The sequence below is a fragment of the Ahaetulla prasina genome, chromosome 8 (assembly GCF_028640845.1).
Source record: "Ahaetulla prasina isolate Xishuangbanna chromosome 8, ASM2864084v1, whole genome shotgun sequence".
NCBI lineage: Eukaryota > Metazoa > Chordata > Lepidosauria > Squamata > Colubridae > Ahaetulla > Ahaetulla prasina.
Window position 1 is genome coordinate 52,645,147 of NC_080546.1, and position 24,959 is coordinate 52,670,105.

The 24,959-nt window shown below is 37.8% G+C and overlaps 1 protein-coding gene across 5 annotated transcripts in view; it reads right to left on the minus strand.

The window, feature by feature from the left end:
* Positions 1–24,959, minus strand: part of STOX2 (storkhead box 2) — a 197,626-nt gene that overhangs the window by 81,536 nt on the left and 91,131 nt on the right. The window contains exon 1 of one of the 5 annotated variants that reach the window (XM_058192796.1): positions 17,401–18,794. The exons of 1 other annotated variant lie outside the window; for it this stretch is intronic. Coding sequence is in view for 1 of the 4 variants with exons in the window: in XM_058192791.1 (XP_058048774.1) it covers positions 16,515–16,680 (166 nt within the window). In the remaining 3 variants the exon portion in view is untranslated. Of the gene's footprint in view, positions 1–16,514; positions 18,795–24,959 lie in introns of those variants that run through there. 3 more of the 5 variants (XM_058192791.1, XM_058192797.1, XM_058192794.1) reach the window with 3 other exon arrangements.

Sequence of the window (24,959 nt, forward strand, 5' to 3'; positions counted from 1 at the left end):
GTGGGGCCCACCTTCTTCACTGAAGCCGCCGGACAGATCCCTCCCCAAAGTGTCCCGAAGAGGTTTGTTCATCTTCAGGACAAGCTGTGCCCCAGTCCAGATCCCCGCCGCCTGGAACTGCCGGAAAATGTTCAATGGATGGGGGCTGGTGGGTGGGCGGGGGCTACATTCGGCATATAAGATGCACCTAGATTTTCACCCTTTTTTGGAGGGTAAAAAGGTGCGTCTTATATGCCAAAAAATACGGTATTTTGCAATTGCTTTTTTTAAGTGGCCACTGGTTGAAGGTTGATGTAGTGGCTGCCTTGGAGAAGAAGTGTTCATGTTCAATATTCATATCCATGTAACATTATTATATGAAACAAAGCTTATGGAAAGTTGCTAATAGACAGAGAAATGATCCTAGATCTGCGGATCAATGAAAATCGTTTAAACCACATACGAACAGAGAAGAAACCTACACACTTTTGGAAGGGGACCTTGGACCATAAGTAAGTTAGTTCAGCATAAGCAATAATACAAAGGAACAAAGTTTTCAATCAATGAAGAAATGTCTAGTACAAGAGTTTTTCTTGCACGCAGAACAAAAAGTAATTAGGTATCTTCATCAGTTCATCATTATGTTCTTCGGAGTACTTGACACAACACATAGAAATAGCTTTCTATGAGTTACTAAATGAAAATAAAATTTCTACTTCTTGATATATTAATTCTATAATTTTGAGTTAATATTATTTAGAGTAGAACTGAACAGTATTACATATATTCACACAGAATGCTATTTCCTTAAAAGTAGATTTACGTTCTTGTGGTTATGAGCAAATAGGTATTACAGTGAGATACTCACAAAATCAATGACTTAATTAAATGTCAAATATAATTCTATTCACCCTGCCATCATGTATGAAATCTTTTAATATGACTTTGTTCATATGTTTTAAAAGAAGGTCAGATACTCTTTGGCATATCCTCAAATACCTCCCATCTACAGATTCTTAGGAAATTATGTAATTCTTCAGTAATGTTTTCTATACCAAAATCCAGAAAACTTAGAAAAAGCTTTTTCAAGGCTTCCACTTCCAATCAATCTCCTATTCAGAACAGGAATCCAAATTAAAGCATCCCCAAAAATTATCATGTAAACTACAAATCAATATATCCAGTGAAAGCTATTACGTCTCATTGTGTAACTGGCTCCACTCCGGAACTGGGCATGCTATTGAAGAATTTTCTAACATTCCATAAGAATCTTAAAATTTGAAGATTTTAAGCCCTTTAAATAGTTTTGTGTCTTATACTCTGGAATGATGGAGAACATGTTTACAAATATTATTAGATCCCCCTGTGGTTTCAAGGAAAATTATATCCAATTCCTTCAGTCTCTTTTCATAGGATTTAATATCTTTATTCAGTTCACACTTGTTGCCTTTGTTTGAAGCTATTTTTTTCTTACAGTACCATCCCTAATCTGACCAGTGCAGAATGAGATGAAATTATTACTTCCTTTAACTAGGAAATCAGACTTCTATGGATGAAACCTGAAACAGGATATATAACATTGCTGATTCAATCAACACCGTTCCAAGATATTTTTCACAAGCACTATTCACAAACTTATCTCCTTTTACACCAATGCAACTTCTTTCTGTTTCCCAAGTAAAGAAATCTACATTTTCACTGTGTGTATGTATATGCATATTTGATTTTTTAAAAAAAATTCTGGAAGTTTCTATCCCCATTTTTGTGTGATCTATAAAATTAATGAGCATTCATACCAACTCTCATTCCAAATTATTAATAACACTGAAAACCAGAAGTCCCAGGAGAGAATTTTGTAGCCCCTGTTCAATTTGATGAGGAACCACTGATAGAAGACAGATTTATCAATCTTCCTGTCACTTGGTTTAGGAAAATAAATGGCAGAAGTCTTCTCAATTTAGCCAACTCCCAAATATCTTACTCCCAGTTTTGCAAAAGAATGGCAGCGCAGGCAGCAAGTGGTTGCAATCAGTTATTCCTGGTGCATCCAAAATGGCACCGCCTCATTCCAAAACTAATAAAACAGTAAACTATTTGACCATGCAAAACACCTTGCTGGGGATGAGCAATCAGAGTAAATGAGAATTAGAAGACTAAACTCTGTTTTATTAGCCAGATTAATACCCTGGGCTATTTCCTTTCTTTTGATTTGTGTTTGAGATCTTTAATTGTACAATTAAACTTTTAATGCACTCATTTGAAGCAAAACCAGCTATACATCTGTTTTCTAGTTTGAATCAAACAGTGAAAGCTATGAACTGTTAAGTCAATGTTCAGTTATATCCTTTGTGATTAGGCTCATTATGCTTTGGGCAAACACCTTTTTACTATCTCTTTGTGCAACCTAGAAACCAAATCCCTCCCTTAGGTACCATTTGCACAGCTGGTCACTTGCAGTGGATGTCTTCTGTGGACTGGAGGAATGAATGAGCATACCCTAGAGCATAGCTCTAGGACTTCAACTTTCCCTCCAAAATCCATAGTGTCTACCTGTAGCTTTTCTTTAAAGTAGCATTTGTCCCAACAGTCAACAGTAATAATGTTAGTATGCCACTCCTACTCTACTTTTCACAAAAAAAATCTGAAAATACTAAACCTATAGGACCAAATGAAAAAAGAAAAACCCCAAAGCTAAAGAATAAACAAACTGCTCCTTTGGAGTATGCACAATCTCACCAAATAGAGAATGCCTGACTGACTCTCTGACGGCTATAAATATATATGATTATGGATGTTTGGAAAGCTTTGTGCTATAGTTTGCGGGAAAGTTGAAGGCTGATTACAGAACTGAGGTTACAAACTAATTCACTGCAATGTGAAATTTAAAAACAATGAAATGTTTCAGATAAAATTTTTTAGCCATAATATATTTGTGGGATATCCATACTCTGTGTCTAGAAAAAGAAATAATAGCAACAACAACAACAACAACAACAACTCCTCTTTTGAACTGAGAATTTTTCAGAGTGGAATTTCTTCATATATTGGATTATATAGCCTGAAACTATAGAAATAAAACCTTAAATGACTATGATAGGAAAATCTAAAACAACCTTATAGCTTACAACAAAGAGAATATGCAAATACATGAAGGAAATGCATGGCTTATACAGAATTATCAGCTAAAATATCTTAAAGGACATGTGGACTGAATCCAAAATACTTATTCACCTAATAAATGCATTACTCATTAAGGTACAATACAGATCAATTGAACATGTTCAGTGGACAAAGAACAGCAAGAGTTTTAGAAAACATTCCTCCCTTTTGTAATATTGCCACTGCTGTTGTTTATTATTCTGTATGCATGTGTAAGTACGTATAGGTTTCATGCTTTTGGACATGGAATAAGACAGCAGGTTCTTAAATAGGTGAAGAGTTCATACAATCACATTAAGTAAGCGAAGCCAACTCATATTTTTGGGCGAATGCATGATTAAAATAGTGTGCTCTTTTTATTTTATATGTATTTTTAGGTGTTTTTTTTTTAGTTTTATGAATCCTACCACACTGTTCATGTCTCAAAAAAAAATCCCAAATGTGTATGCATTTTTAGCGTAAACAATAGAAATGTATATTTTTATAGAAATTATCAATTATGCATTTAAATACAGATATTGTGGAAACATGTTACTTCATTCTTGGAGGATTAAAGGTCTCTCTAAATTTAAGAGAGCCTCTTAGCTATTTTTCATCACTCCACCTAATGAAGGACTTCTATGCTGAGGAATGCAATTTATACATCGGAAAAATGGCAATAGAATTTCTCTGATGACTCTTAAGGAATCTGTTTAAAAAACAAATGCCCCTCAGGTTCATTCAGTTTTACTCATAGAGAATAAATTGACATTTGACTCCATCCAAATGAGGTACAGAAGTTGGTTATTAGGAAAAAGATGACTGGCTGTATTCTAGCTACACAATGTCTTTCCTGAAATACTTGACTGGCATTTACAGGCATCAGATCAATGCCTTTTTTAATTCTTTCAAACATTTTTTTTCTATTTTTAAGTATTTTAACAAAGGCTTTGGCAAGTTTTGAGGGGTCAGGAACCTTCAGAAAAAAATGACAGCATCTCAACAAATTTGGCCAAAATTCTTCATCCTATTTTTCAGAAGCAAAAGAACTTTAGGAGACCAGATGTTACCTTTCTCCAGCCTTGACATTTCCAATATCTCAACATAGGGACCAAATTCACACTACTGACTGACATTCGGTGATTTTGCCCAATAATTTTGACAGTGCATCTTCGGATAGCTGGAAACTATAGATAGCTGACCATTTTAATTGTAAGGGGAAGTTTGATACTATTTTTTCTTCATCCTGATTTTAGATTTTTATTTATGCTGGTCTATGGCTGTAATAAAAATTTATTTTTGATTTTATTCAGATTTTATTTTCTTCTTATGTTTTATGTTAATTCCAGACTACATCATAATCGGTGATATAAAATATGGAAAATATGCTTCCTTTTTAATAGTAAAAGATTCCTTTGGCCTTTAATACTGTATTATATTATAATATCTAATATTAATCTATTAATCTTTCACATAATTTAATTAATTAATCCTGTGAAGCTCAAGGATACATATCAAAACTCAAAAAATATCCCTTGTGATACAATTGTCCTGACGATCTGATATGAACTGTGTGTGACTATTCTTTCACTTAGGAAGTGTACAATACCAGAACAGATTCCCCATTAGAATCAGAACGCTTGATTCAATGTCAGTTCCCTTTCTTTGGTCAAGCAATGGTCTCATGAACAGAGTACAGTCCTCAACTTACGACCAAAATTGAGCCCAAAGTTTATATTGCTAAGTGAGAAATTTGTTAAATGAATTTTGCCCCATTTTACGACTTTCCTTGCCACATTTGGTAAGTGAATCGCTGCAGTTGTTAAGTTAACAATACAGTTGTTAAGGGAATCTGGCTTCCCCGTTGACTTTGCTTGTCAGAAGGTTGCAAAAGGGGATCACATGACTCTGGGACGCTGCAACAGTCATAAATGTCAGTCAGGTGTCAAGCATCCGAATGCATATCACGTGACTATGAAGATGCTGCAATGGTTATAAGTGTGAAAAATTGTCATAAGTCAGTTTCCAGTGCTGTTGCAACTTTGAACGTTCTCTAAATGAACTACTATTAAGTCAAGGGCTACCTGTACAACAAAAAAGACGGCCATCATGCTTTGTACTATTGTGTTACTTAAGATAGGAACGGCAGTCTTCAACAGAAGATCCCATTTACTTCCTTGTATTTTAATGAGATGACTATGCCAAGGATTGCAGGTAGTCATACTAAATGGGCAAAGAGTATAATGAGAGTGAGGGAGAGTCTGAGGGAAGTTCTGCCTTAATACTTGGCCACCACAGGTGCCCCCCCAACACGAGTCATGTGTCATGCCCACCATGGCCACGCCCATCCCAGCCACCATGATCATGCCCATTCCGGCCCTCCGAGGTCAAATATAACCCTCGTGTGGCCCTCAATAAAATCGAGTTTGACACCCCTGCTCTATTTCAATTGCTGCTGGCTGGAACATGGCTCTTGGCTTTCAACCGATCAGGATATGTGGAGGAAGGAAAGACCAAAATAGAAGGAAAAATGGACACTGCTCTTCTTTCCCTCTTCCCAAGAGGGAAAACTACTCATCTGACTGGCTGTTTAAGCATTTGATTTCCAAGGCTTTGGATTTTCTGTCTATTAACTGGATTGATGGGTTGTTATTTTTCATTAACCTTTTCAGTCACTGAACTTGAAATGGAAGTTCTGCATATTCACTACAATATGCAATATGCAACTTAAGGCTTGGATAACAGTTAACTTGTTTTTAATCTAAGTTAAAGGGGCTCTCAAGCCCTTAAAAAAGGAAGTCAAAAATATTCACTGCTCATTTAAATCAAGCCCCACAGCCTGTTCATGAACCAAGAGGCAATATTTTGGCCCTAGTCTCTCAAATATGCTTCAGAACCTCATCACAGAAAAAGATTAGAGCTGTATTTGACATGATGAAGTTTACAAGACCTTATGTGAGATATATAAATAATCCTATAACTAAGTTTCCTTTTTATTAATTGACACTATTTCTAGCTATTTATTGTGCAACAACTCTCTGGTATATTAAAAGTTTATGGAATGGCAGAAAGTATTCTATAGAAATTCTGCTAATGTACAACTCTGATAGAGTTCTACTCCCAGTAACTCATAAGAGAAAGTTTTTTTAAAAAAATATGTTTTGCAGACTGAAATATTGCCTGTTTTTCAACAGTAGTCCTACTCAAGAATTCACCCAAATATGTGTGAATGCTCACCATGCAGTCTTTGCCAATACTTTTCCACCCAGAGTATGTTTAACATGAAGAAAGAAAACTTTTATATCCTCAAGTGAACAACACAGAAAGCTCTTGTGCCATGATGGTGAACCTATGGCACAGAAATGGCATGCAGAGCCATCTCTCCAGCCACGCCAGCCATTGCCCATTGCTCTTCCGGGTTCCAGCGTGCAAATACAGGCCAGCCAGCTGGTCTACGTGTGTGCGGGAGCACTGGAAACCGGAAGAACACTTCCCTGGCATGCATGCATGAGCTGGGAACCTGATCTTCTGGCATGTACATACACGCCAGCCAGCTGGTCTTCCCACGTGCATGCACGCCAGAAACTGGAACAGCATGTGACTGACACGCATGCGCACGCCAGAAACTGGAATCTTAGCTCTTCCTGTTTCTGGCGCTTCCCCGCGCACACCCATTTCAGCACTCAGTGCTGAAAAGGTTCGCCAAGACTCCTCTAGTGCCAGGGAACCTTGAACTGAAGACATTCAGAACAAAGATCTGCCTTATGCAAGTCAAACAAAATTGTAATTATGAGCATTCCAATAGTTTAATAGAATGGACCGAACATGTGGCCAAATTCAGCTTGTCCTTTAAAAAAGAATCAGCTGAAAGTTATATTCTCCTATATTAGGATTTATATATTATATGTTTATTAGTGACGGATATACCTCTGATCACTAGGTCTTCAAACGTGTTGTGGAATAAGAAATAAGCAAGTCAGAGCCTTTTTAAAAATATTAATAGATATTTTGAAAATAAGATTGCATTTATTAACTATTATGATCCAATTAAAAATCACCTAGATGTATTACATAATTGTTTTGCCCATATTTTAGTTTAGAGCAGAACAATTATAGTTAGAGAGCTGTCTCAATTACTTTAATAAAAAGTTATTTTGCTATTTGACATTAGTATCTAAGTGCAACTTTATTAAAATATTTAATTTTTTATAAATCAGATGAAACAAGATTTTAATTATTTTTACATAAACATAAACTGTATTCTGCAAAATTAAAAATGGAAAATGTGGCTTCTGCTTCATGACAAAGAAACAAAAACCTAGTATATAATAATTTGGCAATTCAAATTAAGGAATTCTGATTAATTATGCAAAACATCCTAGGTCATAATCACATAATACTTTTATGTCTGCTTAAATACAATTTATCCATTGACTTATAGGCATAAACAATGTTGACAAAAGAATAGTATTACAACAATAGAGGATTCTCAGAGTACAATATCTATTGATTTACATTCAGCAGAACAGCAATTTTTAAAAATGCCCAAGTTTCTCCAATAGATTCAAGGGTCTTAGATCAATTAAATAGTTTTGGGGTAAAATAAATCTCCCCAAACTGTATATTTAAATGCAATCTTACCCTTCAAAAATTGTTAAATTAAAACTATTAAATTAATGAAAAGTGCTAATGCTCTTTCAATAAATTTTTATGAAATATGTAGTAAAACAGGGGTATACAATTTTGGCAATTTTAAGTCTTGTGGACGTCAACTCCCAGAATTCTCCAGTCAGCCCACGTCTTAAAGTTGTCAAGATTGAACACCCCTGTGGTAAAGGATATTATCGATTATCTTATCTCTTATCCCTATTGTCCCACGGGAGTCATATCACCTTATCTATTGTATTTTATACATATACATAATATAATATGCAACACTGAAGGTTTTTAAGAAGAGATTAGACAACCATTTGTCAGAAATTGTATGGGGTTTCCTGCTTGTGCAGGGGATGGATTAGAAGCTCTCCAAGACCCCTTTCAACTCCGCTTTTCCGTTATTCTATTATTCAACGTTACAATGCTATCACTGGAAAATGATCTTTCCTTTAATTCTGCTCTTAACTATCCAGTATAAGGATATAGCTATTGGACATAATAAACTGTAATTAAAATTGGAAATCAGCAGGAAAAAATGGATGAAATTGCAAGAAGAAAGGAATTTTGATAAACCTGAAATGAAGAATCTAAAACTAGTATTTAAGAGATGTGTCCTTATGACTGACCTTGCATCCTCAGACATTAACATTCTGATGAAGGCCTTTCCTTTGTTTCAGCCATGCTAGAAAACTGTGAAAGAAAAACAGGTGGCTAACTATTTTCCTCACCTACACTTGCACTTTACATTGCTAGCAATCGAGAACGATCTACCATTTAGGAATGGTTTCAAATAAATATGTAAATATTCAAACAGATGATCAAAAAAGTTCAACAATACAATTTGGGATAAAAACATCCTGTTCTAAAATTCACATCCTTATTTTTGAGGGGGGAAAAACAGGCATCACATTCTGAAACTATCTCAAGGAACTAGTGTTCACATTCAGCCTAGAGCTTGCCTAGTCCTGCAATAAATCAACTTCGCTGATCTGTCACGCACTTAGATGGGTATTCTTAGACTCAAATCCTTCAGAAAATCTCTAGCTTTTTTAGTGTCATCCCTCCCTCCACCTGTTTGCTCCCTGATCTACTTGCAGCATAATTGTCTACTGAGTTCAATAGTCTTCATGGAAATTCAAATAGACTTTACATCATATATTTTATTTCTTGTGGTTGTTAAGTTATATCTCAACACTTGTTTGACAGGCTCTCAGTTGCTACATCCATACAGAGCAGTAAAGAGGAACAAGCCAAGAACAAGGCATTAGTATTGTTAAATGCAAACATTTATTGGTAAGCAAGTGGTTGACATACTAAAAAAAATTATACCAGTACTTAGCAACAGTAATTTTACATCATCCACAGGCATTCTGGATGGGCAAAATTCTTATATTGTATAGTCATCAAGGAGAAAGATAAAATCCTGAAAAATGTCATGGAGGAAGCAGCATGTAATCTTTGAGTCAATGACTGCACAGACAATAAAATCCTGAACTTTAAGTATCACAATATTTAAATATTTAAATATCTTCCTTGCCATCGTGTCTGATTCTTGGAGATTGCCACAACAGGTCCCTGGGGTTTTCCAGAAGTGCTTTGCCATTGCTTCCTTCCTAGGGGTGAGAAAGTGACTGGCTCCAAGGTCACCCAGCTGGCTTTGTGCTCAAGAGGGGATTAGAAGTCATGGTCTTCCAGTTTCTAGCCTGATGCCTTAGTCAGTCTACCAGACTGGCTCTTCTAAATATCATGTATAGATTATCTTATTAAAAATATTCACATTGTTTGTCTATAGAGATTCTCAGTCATCCAGATCATGGTTGTCTCAGCGGTGCTTTTTCAAGAGGCAACAGGACTTTCTGGTTTTTCTTGGAAGATGTTTTGCTTCTTATCCAAGAAGCTTCTTCAGCTTTTCAAGAAGTGTCTTGAATAAGAAGCAAACCTCTTCCAAGAAAAACCAGAAAGTCCAGTTGCCTCTTGAAAAAGTACCTTTGGGACATTCACACTGTTCCCCAACACATTTAGAAGTGTTCTTATCATTGCATTCGCCAAAGACAAAATGTCTATTCATGTTGGCCCAATGTATACTGCTAAATAGAATAGCTTATTTTTATTTATGGAAGCAAATTTTTTAACATTAGATAATGAACGGAAGGAAAAAAGATCCATGTATTTTAAGCTCTTACAATGTGTCAAAATCCATCAACTGGTATAATAGCAACCAGATTATTAAGAAATCATAGAACATTATAATAGAAACAATGTGCTCAATGGCATCAAATAATCCAGTTAAAAGAGATGGGGCAGTCATGAGCTACAATTATAGTTTCCAGCCTATCTCATAATTTGACCACACTTCCTGAGATATCATCGATCAAATAACCATATATTCTTCAAGGTATATATGTGGACACACATGAGTGCTCATTGAAGTCACATTTAAAAACAAAAAATACCAACTTTTTAATATTATATTTATATAACATTATCCTCTGGATTCCGTCCTCTAATTTACTACTCCAATAGAACCATTATGCAACATGTAATAAAAATAACCACATATTCATGCATACCAAAAGATAAATTTTAGTAATTTTATTTAGTTCTAAATAAAAATATAGCACACATTCCAAGTACCTTACTATGTAACCTAAACTTTTACAAGGAACAACCAACTCAGACGATCAAACAGTAAACAACAGCCTAATCAAGGAATTACCAAGAAGAAAATAACACCTCCCACCAACACTAACAGGCAACCCGTTGTATATAAACAGAGAGCAAACCCCAGCCACTTCTAGCACTGACGACGTTAGCTACTTGGGGAATGAAATATCTTCAAGAAAAAAAACCCAAGCTCAGAGAACACCAAAGACCCTACTATTCATTTTCGCTATAAAACTAAATATTACTCCACAAAATGTATATGGGGGGGAATAAGCACTGAATGGTTAAATCTAGATTCATCATGTATCTAGTAGTAATTCCAGATAGAAATACTGTACCTTTCTAACCAAAGGCCTACTGATAAGAAACAAATTAAGAGGTATTCATTTGCACATCCTTAAACCTTCCCAACAGAAGATTGGAATACTTTTAGATCTACTTCATCAATTACTGTAATTCCCAAGTGAAATTCTCAGCATAACTTCTTTCATTAACTTTAGTTAGTGCATCTGTTCTAATTGTCTCCTGGAATGGGATAATCCTTCACAATTATCCTGCTATGGAATTATCCAAGCAGGGATACTAAAACATTATACATTAGGTGAGTTTTGAAAAGCACTGGGTATTTCAACTTGTTCAAAATAGGACATCAAAGCTGTTAATTCAGACATACATCTCACTAGAATTCAAAAATATGCTATAATGTGAAGGGTCAGGCACAACTGTTCTGGGGCCACAATATTTGAAAGATTATTTTCCCCATATGATATGGCCAGTTATCAATTATTATAAGCTCTGTTTCAGACTTCCATTTTCAGACAATAAATTACTATAGATCAGACTACAATTCTAATTCTTATCCAGTAACATTTATTTGTGTTTATTCTCTTATTTTGCAATTTTTTGTTTTAATTGTTTTTCTGTCCAGACTTTTGATTTTTACAGAGGGTTTTTCCTTTGTCATTTCACTGCGTACCATACTTTTCTATACACACACAAATAGAGACACATCCCTGTAACAAAGGCAATTCGCCAGCAAGCTGTTTGCCCAAGGCAACTTCAAGTCATCCTAGAAGAGCATATACTCACTTGGCAAGTTATACAGCTAAACTAAGCAAAATGTGGAAAGAGGATAATTTCCAACATTAGATAATACACCAAAAAACACTACATTTTTTATTCTATCTTATGGGTTATGCCTTACCTAGCTCTCAACTTGGAATAAAAAATAGGTGATGTCTAGAATCAGTAATTAGAATTAAAGTTATCAAGCAGGACTAATGCCCCTTTTAAGTAACATTTTTATTGACTTATTTGTATTCATCCTTCCTCCAAGGAGCTGGAGCACTATACGTATTCCTTCTTTATTCTAACAATGACTCTGTAAGATTGGGCAGGTTTATAACAACAATCTGGTTTTACCAACAATGATTTGGAGGTGACAAGTGTATCTAATTCTCCATTTGACAATCTAACCACAAAACTATTCATACTTTCACTCTTGGAAATGGAATCTTGGTGAGATAATTTCAATTTGGTGCTTGCTTTTTCTTCATTACAGTATCTTTCTTTAATGTAGAGGATTCTGTAGTACTTGTATTAAAGATCTGTTAATATATCATTTCTATCTTACTTCTCAGCATGAATACATTTAGTGATTAAAAACAATTAAGATCTCCACAACCTTCCACAATAAAGGTAACTTCTGTCATACAAAAATACGCTGAATCCCTGATTGATTTTATTCAAATGCATGCATTACACAGTTGAAGAATAAAATGGATACCAACTTTTTATTTTGATATAAGGTAAAATGTTTATTAGATTAAAAATTTTTCTATTGTCCAGATAAATATTCCAAAATCTGGAAGATTAGACAATAAGAAACAGTTAGTGAATTAATTTATTCCTTAATTTGAACACCAGCATTTCCACATTTTAATTGAGGTAAACCCTTTTTCACCTCAAACCACTTAATTTCTTGTTTTAAAACGAAACAAAACTATCCGAATAACGTATTTTTAAAAATATGTTCAATTCAACACTAATCTAATCTAATCATTACCAAAATTAGTATTTAACATTATGTTCCAAATAAGTTTTTAATGGAACTAATAGCCCATCCGTGAAACATTTCCAATAACCGGAAAATTACATTGGTAGCTATGAGAAAGAGCAAAGAAAATAAAAGATATACATACTACCAGAATATTTAAATTATACAATTAATGAGGCTATTCAAAATTTGTCTCAAAATACAAAACCCAAACATGTTCATTGTTCTACTCTTTATTCCTTTGAAAAAGTAAAGCCAGTAAGTTTTCCTATGGAAAATTTCTACTTCCAACATGAAATAAACACGAATAAGCTCTACAAAGTGGTTGCTCAGAAACTTCAAGAAATTTTGATTACAGGTAGTTCTTGAGTTACAACCATTCATTTAGTGATCAAAGTTACAAAGGCACTGAAAAAAGTGAACTATGACCATTTTTCACACGTTTGTTGCAGCATCCCTGTGGTCACATGATCAAAATTTGGACATTTGGCAACTGGCATGCATTCATGCGATCACCTTTTGCGGCATTCTGACAAGCAAAGTCAATGGGGAAACCAGATTCACTTAACAACTATGTTATTAACTACAGTGATTCACTTAACAACGGTGGCAAGAAAAGTCATAAAATGGGGCAAAATTGTCTTGCTTAACAATAGAAATTTGGGTCAACTGTAGTTCTTACGTTGAGGGTTTCCTCAACTTAAGAAAAGTTTCACCAAGAAATTATTCAACAGCCCTAATTTACCCCTTCTCTTTGTCCATAGGGTGGCTGTTCATTGTTTTTTTTTAGATACATATTAAAACATTGGACACAGTTTAACCGTCCTGGCATTATCTTTGCCATACATACTAAAATAAACAGTAAGTATCATATATACCTTGCTACTTATATATATTTAGTCTATTCAGTATTTACATATATAAAGACATCATTTTTCTATCTATATTCCTTATCCTCTTTCATTCTATTGTAATTACATACATACTCTTAGTTCTCCATTCTATAAATTCTAGTCAATTCTAGTCTAGACTAGACTAGACTATAATAGACTATACAATCTAGTCTAGACTAGAACTATAAATTCTAGTCAGGATGGCTGTTAGTTTTAACAATACAGGCAGTCCTTGACTTACAATAATTCATTTAATGGCCATTCAAAGTTACAACAGCACTGGAAAAAGTGACTTATGATTGTTTTTCACATTTATGACCATTGCAGCAGCCCCATGGTCACATGACTAAAATTCAGATGCTTGGCAACTGATTCATGATAGTTGCAGTGTCCTGGGGTCATGTGATCAGCTTTTGCAACCTTCTGACAAGCAAAGTCAATGGGGAAGCCAGATTCACTTAATAACTGTGTTACTAATTTAACAAGTGCAGTGATTCACTTAACTGTGTTAAGAAAAGTCACAAAAGGGGCCAAAACTCACTTAACTAATATCTTGCTTAGCAACAGAAATATTGGGCTCATTGGTGATCGTAACGACTACCTGTACTTTCTATTGTTTTTCTGAAAAGGGATCAAAATTTTAGTATCAAATATTATTTACCATATCACAAAATCTCAGATATCTATAGTAGTGAAAGAAAAACCATGTTTAAAAATGTTACCAAATGCTAATTGAAAATCATAACCTATCAGAATATATAACATAGATATTTCTATATTCAATACCTTTATAAGGTATTCTAGGGATATTCCAGCTTAAAAAATCTTACAGATAGAATGACTTGGAGATTTAGAGAAAAGAAGAAATGATTTGCTTGTATATTTTAACATTATTGACCTATCTAACTATCTTTTCTTTCTTCTTCCAAGAACTTACTGAAGTAAAATTGCAACGTTAATAGCAATTAGGCTGAGTAACAGGACAAACACAATTTGGCAGTCTGAAAAATCAAGGCCTTCCCTTTTGTATAACATTTTGAGTGACCAAGAAAACATTTGTATTCTGTCTGCCAATTTTATGCAAAGCGGCTTCCTATAGATTTTCTGCCCCAAAGAGGCCTATAAAAATAGCCAGGATTTAGAACATTAATTCATTCCTCCCCAACCTATATACAGAAAGACAAAAGACACAAGTAAATTCAGAATGAGGCTAATTTTTTTCAGTTACAGCATCATATATTAAGTTTGCTTTATATAACTTCTGATATACTCTTAACAATTATAGAGTATTACTCATAGTTGATGTGTCACCTGCTCTTTTCTCACTCCCAACAGACACTATATATTTTTGCACTGTTAATTTTGCAGACTTTGCCACCAGGCTAGGGAGATGGAACATTTTGTTTTACAATGTCCTGACCCAACACAAGTAACTCTAGCACCCCCAAAAGTATTCATATCAATTTCAGTATTGATGATGAGATTAGATCATACAACTGCTCTTCAAATTTTGAGGTAAGTATTTCAAATATAAAAGTTGCTCCCTAGGGATTTTACATAAGTAATATGAGTTAAACACATATGATAAACTTAGCAACAATACAGATTTTCAGAAAAAAATTGTAATTTTTGTAATTCCAGTGACACAAAACCAGACCACAATGCAGTTAAATATTGGTTACTCTATTTTTTTTTTAAAAAAATAACTGCATAATGAATTAGTAAACTCCCATTCAAGTTTTAGGAATATACAGCATGTGACAAATGCACTGTTAAATATACTGAAGCAACAATATTCCAAAATGTGTGGCTGGTTTTTATTTTTTATACAGATTTGGCATTTTTCTGATTGCATTCCTATGTGGTGGCCTAAAAGCTTGTAGACCAAAACTCATTCAAACAAGATTTCCATAAAATATTTTTCCTGTGTTTACAGCTACTGACAAAAGGCTGTTAACATTCTCTTCTTAGCTTTAAAATTTAGCGCTTAGTAGAAAAAACATAATTATTAACAAAAGAAAACAAGTTAAGTAAGCAAGCTACTCACAACCACTAACTTTAAGGACTGGGCCAGAACAGAAGAGAAAAGCTATCCTCTTCCAAGTAATAAAGGTTCATGTTTTTATGCTGAAGTGAGTTTAATTCCCAATAATAAAAGAAAATTTAATATTGTAATAATGAAACCTGATCTCAGACTAAAACTAACCAAGAATTAAAACAATAAAAAAGATTTCCATATTATATCCTTTCCAGTAGGATTCTTTTAAAATATTCCTTTTGGTCTCTCTTCAAAGTTTGAAATTTAAAAACCATCAGTTAAGCAACCATGCATTATTGCAAGAAGGCATTTCCTTCTATAATTCTTGACTGAAAGATCAAGTTGCCCTGATACATAGCTTTCTGCAGCACTCCTGTCACATTTTGTTGTGCTCTGATCTTGTTATGCATGCACAAACATGTTAATGCAGTATCCATTATTACTAAGGAGCTTGCGCTGAAGCAATAGATAGGGAAAGGCACACATATGATACACACCCCCAGACACTCTTCCCTTTCTACCCACTAATGTTTACATACGTACTCATTTTTATCAGCAAAACAAAACTCCCCCTCAACCCGTTCCCCAACCCCCGCCCCCAAATAAATACTGGAGACAATATTTCCAATAAGGCCACGATGGTAGGGCCACTGCCAGATGGAAAATGAAATTCAGAAATGCCTTTAGAGATCATTGCATTTAGGCAAAACAAGAGACAATATCTGGTTCGATCATCCTTCGTGAGCCTAGCGGTGGGGATGGTGCTTGGGCTCTCACAAAGGGTGCAACATTCCAAACGCGGGTTTGAGCATTTCCTTCTCTCCCCATTTATTTTAAGGGAGCTGGAAGGTTTTAAATTCCATATTGAGAAGGCCTTGCTTCAAATAAATCTTCCTGAGGTACAAAATGGTGGATGCGAGCTTTAAAAGAAATTGCCTCCTTCATTGCAACCTATGCTAATCAGTCGCAACCCTTAACAGGGCGCGGGGGAGATAAACAAACACACCAAGATCAGCTCTTTGAAACAGGCAGATTTGCATGTACGTGTGTACACCTACCCACCACCCCCACAGACACTGATGTTACAGACCTGATGTCATGTAGCCCCGTGATGCTTGGGAGAGGAACGCTGGTGGGAAATGTTTGTGCAGGCGGTAGTCCTTCTCGCTGCGGGACCTCATGCGGTCCGAAGCCCGGTCAGAGAAATCCGAGCTCGGCCAGGCTCGCCGTAAGGTGATACTTCGGGTCTTCTTCATGTTGAGGCTCCCCGCAAGCTAATTCCGCACGAGCCGCCGCGGCGGCATGAACCAGGCAGGCCTCCCGGCTCGCTTTATCTCAGCCTCCTCACAGGCAGCGCTCGGGCTGGCAGCGCAGCGCGCAACCTGGAGTCCCTGCCTCGTCCATCGCGGTTCCTCCGTGCCTGGTCTCCCTCCCGCGAAAGAGCCTGCGTTACGCGCGCCCCACAACGCATCCCCCTTCACGGGCACTCCAACCAGCTTCCATCCCGAGTCATGTGGAGGAAAGGCAAATGGGGCGGCTTAGAAGGCGGCGGCGGCGGCGGCAGGGGGAAGAGCGGAGCCCTCGACGGCGTGGAAGAAGCGCGGCGGTTCCAAAACAATAGCTTCGATTCGGCGCGGAAGGGCTCAGCCAGCGGTGAGCAGGGGCACCCAAGGCCCGAGCAAATCAGGCAGCGCGCTCGGCCTGGGGGCACTGACCCCGAAGGCTGCGGGGGAAAAAAGCAAGGAAGCCTCCGAGCTGTAAAGCCATAGGAATCGCCCGAAGGGCTGGCAGCGGCCAAAGGCTGGCTTCCCCCCCCTCCCTCCGTCAACCTATCAGAATCCAAGCAAACCATCAAGGAGGCAGCCTAAAAAGCATGGCTGCAGCAACCATTCTTCCCGTTCGCAGCACCCACTGCCTCTCCTCCCGCCCTGGCGGCGCATATTCCTCCTTCGCGCACTCCAGTTGCCTAAACCTACAAGCGGCGGCAACAGTAACAATCGCCTTCACTGCAGATGGCTGAGGCGCCCATCTCCATCGCGCTCCCGCAGCAGCGGCAGCGGCAGCATCCCTCGCCAGCCGTTCCTCCCTCTTGCTCGCCTGCAAGGTTATTCTCCTCTTCCCTTCACTGAAGGCGCGCTTACGTCTGTCTGTCAATCGCGCCAGCAGCTAAAGCCCGAAAGCGTTCGGACTGCGAGATTAATCCGAAATGTTTTTCTCTCCGAAAATCCGCCTTGGATCGTCTGCTCGCTTTGCCCCTGCTGCTGCTTGCTGCTGTTGCTCCTCCCCTCCGAAAATGGTGAATAGCTACTGAAGGGCAGGAAAGAAAGCAACAAACCAGCCTTATGCTAATCGAGAAGCTGTCTTAGGTTACCACGCGCAGAGCGAGTCAGCCTGCAAACTTTCATAGAACTCAGCCTAGAGCTTCTCCAAACCTCGGCTTGTGCTCCGGCCACCATCAGAGTTGTGGATTTACATATTACCATGTTATTCTATTTCAATGGATAATATGTTCTACATCCTTTTCTCACAAAGAAAAGGCAGCAAAATAAAATTCTTAAACTGGTTGAACTAAGCCTGCCTTTCCAAATGTTATTTTGGAAACAAATACTCAAAACCAATGGACAGGAATCCATTGGAGCTGGACTAATGGATGGAACCAGCAACCTTCTCTACTTGCCTTGAAAGACATACATTTTTCTTTTCTATATTACTTGCTGTCCAACAGGCTCTATTGTCTATAGTTTTTGTACCAAAAGAAAGAAGGGAAAACCAAGGCCAATCACCCAACTAGATAGTGACAATGATAAGAGGCCCACTTCCATTTAGATTATAAACTTGAAATCATTTAAACTGGGACACTATTTGAGGAAAAATCTCTCTTTTTTGCTCAAAAAGAAGAACCCCAATCTCATCCATGGTACATTACCAAATACACTTAGCACATTCCTCAGAACTGTTTGTTCACCAAAACTCATAGAATGCTGTAGTGGTTAAAGTAATGGATTGACACTGGGGAGCCAAGTTCAGTTCTCAACTATGGAAAACTTTACTGGGTGACTTTCAGCCAATTATTCTTAGACCAACAAGCTCACATGGTTGTCATGGGAAAAATGGCAGGTGAGAGCAATTCTGCCATCTTAAATCTTGAATAGTAAGATAGAATGTATACATCTAACAAATAAATACAAAACCATCAACTAAAATATGTTTGTCTAAAAAGATATCCACATGCAAAAAACTATAGGCAATCTCACAAGAAAGTCCCTTATAAAATAAGCTGCTCAAAAAAAGGGAACACTTAAACAACACAATGTAACTCCAAGTCAATCACACTTCTGTGAAATCAAACTGTCCACTTAGGTAACAACACTGATTGACAATCAATTCCACATGCTGTTGTGCACATGGAATAGAGAACAGGTGGAAAGCATAGGCAGTTAGCAAGACATCCCCAATAAAGGAGTGGTTCTGCAGGTGGTGACCACAGACCACTTCTCAGGTCCTATGCTTTCTGGCTGATGGTTTGGTGACTTTTGAATGCTGGCGGTGCTGTCACTCTAGTGGTAGCATGAACTGAGTCTACAACCCACACAAGTGGCTCAGGTAGTGCAGCTCATCCAGGATGGCACAGCAATGTGAGCTATGGCAAGAAGGTTTGCTGTGTCTGTCAGCGTAGTGTCTAAAGCATGGAGGCGCTACCAGGAGACAGGCCAGTACATCAGGAGACATGGAGGAGGCCATAGGAAGGCAACAACCCAGCAGCAGGACCGCTTCCTCCACCTTTATGCAAGGAGGGACAGGAGGTGCACTGCCAGACCCCTGCAAAATGACCTCCAAGCGGGCCACAAATGTGCATGTGGTCAAACGGTCAGAAACAGACTCCATGAGGGTGGTATGAGGGCCCGATGTCCACAGGTGGGGGTTGTGCTTACAGCCCAACACCATGCAGGACGTTTGGCATTTGCCAGAGAACACCAAGATTGGCAACTTCGCCACTAGTGCCCTGTGCTCTTCACAGATGAAAGCAGGTTCACACTGAGCACATGTGACAGACATTACAGGATCTGGAGATGCCGTGAAGAATGTTCTGCTGCCTGCAACATCCTCCAGCATGACTGGTTTGGCAGTGGGTCAGTAATGGTGTGGGAGGCATTTCTTTAGGGGTCCGCACAGCCCTCCATGTGCTTGCCAGAGGTAGCCTGACTGCCATTAGGTACTGGGATGAGATCCTCAGACCCCTTGTGAGACCATATGCTGGTGCAGTTGGCCCTGGGTTCCTCCTAATGCAAGACAATGCTACACTTCATGTGGCTGGAGTGTGTCAGCAGTTCCTGCAAGATGAAGGCATTGATGCTATGGACTGGCCCGCCCATTTCCCAAACCTGAATCCAATTGAGCACATCTGGGACATCATGTCTCGCTCCATCTACCAACGCCACGTTGCACCACAGACTGTCCAGGAGTTGGGAGATGCTTTAGTCCAGATGTGGGAGGAGATCCCTCAGGAGACAATCCGCCACCTCATCAGGAGCATGCCCAGGCATTGTAGGGAGGTCATACAGGCACTTGGAGGCCACACGCACTACTAAGCCTCATTTTGACTTGTTTTAAGGACATTACATCAAAGTTGGATCAGCCTGTAGTGTTGTTTTCCACTTTAATTTTGAGTGTAACTCCAAATCCAAACCTCCATGGGTTGCTCAATTTGATTTCCATTGATAATTTTTGTGCGATTGTGTTGTCAGCACATTCAACTATGTAATGAACAAAGTATTTACTAAGAATATTTCATTCATTCAGATCTAAGATGTCTTATTTTTGTGTTCCCTTTATTTTTTTGAGCAGTGTATTTATCCTTCTTAGCATCTGATTCTACAGAGTTCTACAAAGGAATTACTGAGTCCGTCATCTGCACTTCTATAACCGTCTGGTTTGGTTTTGCAACCCAACAAGACAGACACAGACTTCAGAGGATAATTAGAACTGCAGAAAAAACAATTGCTACCAACCTGCCTTCCATTGAGTCCAAAAAAAAAAAAAAAAGGCTATGAAAATACAGACCCCTCACATTCTGGACATAAACTGTTTCAACTCCTACCCTCAAAACGATGCTATAAAGCACTGCACACCAGAACTAGAACAGTTTTTTTCCCGAACGTCATCTCTCTGCTAAACAAATAATTCACTCAACACTGTCAAACTATTTACTAAATCTGCACTACTATTAATCTTGTCATCACTCCCATCATTCATCATCTTCCACATATGGCTGTGACTTTGTTGTTTGTATCCTTACGATTTATATTGATATTGTTTCTTGATTGCTTATTTGTACCCTATGACTATCATTGAGTGTTGTACCTTATGATTCTTGATGAACGTATCTTTTCTTTTATGTACACTGAGAGCATATGCACCAAGACAAATTCCTTGTGTGTCCAATCACACTTGGCCAATAGAGAATTCTATTCTATTCTATTCTATTCTATTCTATTCTATTCTATTCTATTCTATTCTATTCTATTCTATTCTATTCTATTCTATTCTGGAGCATCAGCAGAGATAACCATTGAAATAGTAGACAGTTCAGCAAGTCATGATAATTTCCCAGAAAAGCATCAAGGAAAATGATTCTGACGCTTATTTTTGTCCCCCCCCAAAGTACATAAAAGTTAAAGAAGTTCATATTTTTTATTCAGACATACTGGGTATATTAGCTTATAATTAAGCTGAAATAAAATGTCTTATGCATGTGTCTGTGGCATATTAAAACAAAATGCAAAAACAACATTTCCTTAAAAATGAAGTTAACACCCTGGCTTGTTTTGAACTAAGATTTATACTCTTCAGATCCCGACAAAATGGAAACTATGGTTAACTGAAAAGCTCTCTAATTTACTGTAGGATAATGAAAAGAAACCAGCAAAAGCCTCACAGATTATTTTAGCTAAGATATTTCCAGCTAAGAACAAAGCTAATTTCTTGCCATCCTACCTCATTCGGAGTGGATGTGCTGTTCTATGGTAGCTCTCCCATCCTGGTACCATCCAGGTGAGTTGAACAGGTAGTCCTCACCAATCACTCAAACTAACAAGGGACCCCCAAATAAGGACTTATGACATGGATTCAAAAGTCCAACAGTTGTCTTTCTCCACAATCATGGGGTCAACATTTTGGACAGCATTTATGGCTGTTTGTAGCATCCCACAGTAATGTGACCACAATTTGCAATTTTTTTGTTGGAAACCAGTGTCTACTTCCAATTTCTGGTGAAAACAGATATTAATATAGACAATGAGTTTGCTTAGCAACCATAGCAAAGAAATATCATAAAATCCGGTGATTCACATGATGACCATTTACAACCAGCATGACGTACGACCATAATTCCAGGTTCAATTATGATGATAAATTCAGGACTACCTAGTTCATAATTTCCAGTCTGACTGGTGCTTTGACATTGGGAATTATAGACCAAGAAATCTAGACTCCAGCTAGAGGAAAGCTACTATGTAGAATTTTAATTCCCACCCTCTAGCAGACTAGTTGGCCACTATTCGTATGATTATTCACATAGTAAATAAATAAAGACTCATTAAGGTTGTAGAACTGCCTTTATTCAAATCTGATTTGCCCATGATAACATAAACAAGTGAGAGGTTGAAGAAAGTTCAGATTATTAATTCTAAATCAAGCATGTCTAGTGCAAGAAAATCCTTTGCCTTCCTTAGATTTATCCATGCCTATCAATTTACTATACAAGCCAAGAAGTACATTTACCCATCACTTATGTAACAATAACAATCATCACATAATCTGCCTTCTTTACAATGAAAAAACATGTCAAATACTTCCTCCTGTCTTCTTTCTTTCAATATATCAAACCTCTAGAGAATACAACCATTCTTTAAATATACTTCTGAAATTTTAAATACCAGAGAGGGAAGAAGAAGGAAGGGGCTTGTTTGTTTACAGTCAAGCAAATAATTCACACATGGAACTGACAATTGATCATCTATCAATTTCCTATTTAAACAGTACAAAGACCTGGCAATTATTTTTTTTAAAAGCTATCTATAATAGATAGCATGGTGAGTGAATACATCATGCCATTTCAGATCTGTAATGTTTAATTGCCTTGGGAAAAGCCCCAAGAAACTTTCAGAAATTGGTGTTAAGCTGTATTTTTAATGGGGAAGAAGGAAATTAATTAATTTATTTTATTAAATATTTTAAGCCACCCTCTCCCCTACAAGATGATTGTGGGTGGCTTACAGATTATAAAACAAGCAAGAAATAGTTAAGATATTAAAACAATACAGAGTAAAAAAAAATATTAAGAACTAAGACTGAACTAAAGAGCTAAGAGAGAGACGGAACAGAGATGAGGTCTTCTTACCCCATCAGCCATCTTCAGCAGTGAGCACTCCCTTCAGGCTCCCAAACCCAGCTGGCAAAGCCAAGTTTTGATATCCTTCCAGAAGGTCAAAAGGGAGAGGGCAGTTCACCTCATGGTAGAATGTTCCATAGGGATGGGACCACAGAGGAAAAGGCTCTTCTGGTTGACCCTGCCTGCTTCAATTCCTTAGCAGACAGAATCCATAGCAGGCCTCTTCCACTAGCATGAGTGGGGCAGGTTTGTCCCATTGGGGAGAGACAGTAATGAAATATATAACTGGAAAGCAATCATATCAACTAGATGTAATACTATTCAAACACCTAGTTATGAAGCTAAGTTTTATTCTGCTCTAATTCCAATCATATGTGGTGAGGAGAACATTCAAAGGCCACCTGAGTGCTCGGACCCTAAAATGTTATATATTTACACCAAACCAAACGCCTTCATCTTGCTGAATATATTCCAAAGAGGAAGCCTACAGAAAAGGTGATAAAATGCTGTACAATCAGGCCAGAAATGCACTAACAAGGGAGATAAGAGCAGCAAAAAGAAGCTACTCTGAAAAGCTAAAGAATCAATTTTCAGCAAATGAACCAGCAAACATGTGGAAAACTCTTAAAAATATCACCGGCTATGGCAAACCTCCTTCCCAGGCTGAAGGTAATCAACAACTGGCAGATGACCTGAATGAGTTTTACTGCAGGTTTGAAAGGAAACTACAGCCACCTATCTCCACAACCCCCATCTCAGACACACCAACAACAGCCAAGCCTCCTACAACTGACCCCATTTCATTGGGTTCACAACCCCTAGTGATCACAGAAAAGGAAGTGCAGGACCTATTTCACAGACAAAAGCCAGGAAAAGCTCCAGGCCCAGACAAGATAACTCCTTCTTGCTTAAAAGTCTGTGCTGACCAATTGGCCCCCATCTTCACCCATATTTTCAATAAATCACTAGAGATGTGCTATGTTCCTTCTTGCTTCAAACGCTCTACCATCATCCCAGTGCCGAAGAAGCCCACCATCAAGGAACTAAATGACTACAGACCAGTTGCTCTAACATCTGTAGTCATGAAAACCTTTGAAAGGCTAGTGCTTTCCTACCTGAAAACCATCACGAATCCGCTTTTAAACCCCTTGCAATTTGCATACCGAGCAAATAGATCAACAGATGATGCTGTTAATATGGCTCTGCACTACATCCTACAACATCTTGAGTCTCCAAAGACCTATGCAAGGGTCCTTTTTGTAGACTTTAGTTCAGCATTCAATACCATCATTCCAGACATTCTTCTAACTAAGCTAAACCAGCTACAGGTACCGGAACAGACTTGTAAGTGGATCACAAGCTTCCTAACAAACAGGAAGCAGCAGGTGAAGCTAAGCAAGATCACATCAAATACCTGTACAATTAGCACAGGGGCCCCAAGGCTGTGTGCTCTCCCACTTCTCTTCTCTGTATACCAATGACTGCATCTCCAATGATCCATTTGTTAAGCTACTGAAGTTCGCAGATGACACAACAGTGATTGGTCTCATTCGAGACAATGACGAATCCGCATATAGACGAGAGGTCGAACGACTAGCCTTGTGGTGCAACCAAAACAATCTGGAACTGAACACACTCAAAACCGTAGAAATGGTGGTAGATTTTAGGAAAACCCTTCCATACTTCCACCTCTCACAATACTTGACAACACAGTATCAACAGTAGAAACCTTCAAATTTCTGGGTTCTATCATATCGCAAGATCTCAAATGGACAGCTAACATCAAAACATCATTAAAAAGGACAACAAAGAATGTTCTTTCTGCGCCAACTCAGTAAGCTCAAACTGCCCAAGGAGCTGCTGATCCAGTTCTACAGAGGAATTATTGAGTCTGTCATTTGCACCTCTATAACTGTCTGGTTCGGTTCTGCAACCCAACAAGAAAACACAGACTTCAGAGGATAATTAGAACTGCAGAAAAATAATTGCTACCAACTTGCCTTCCATTGAGGACCTGTATACTGCACGAATCAAGAAGAGAGCCGTGAAAATATTTGCAGATCCCTCGCATCCTGGACATAAACTGTTTCAACTCCTACCCTCAAAACGACGCTATAGAGCACTGCACACCAGAACAACTAGACA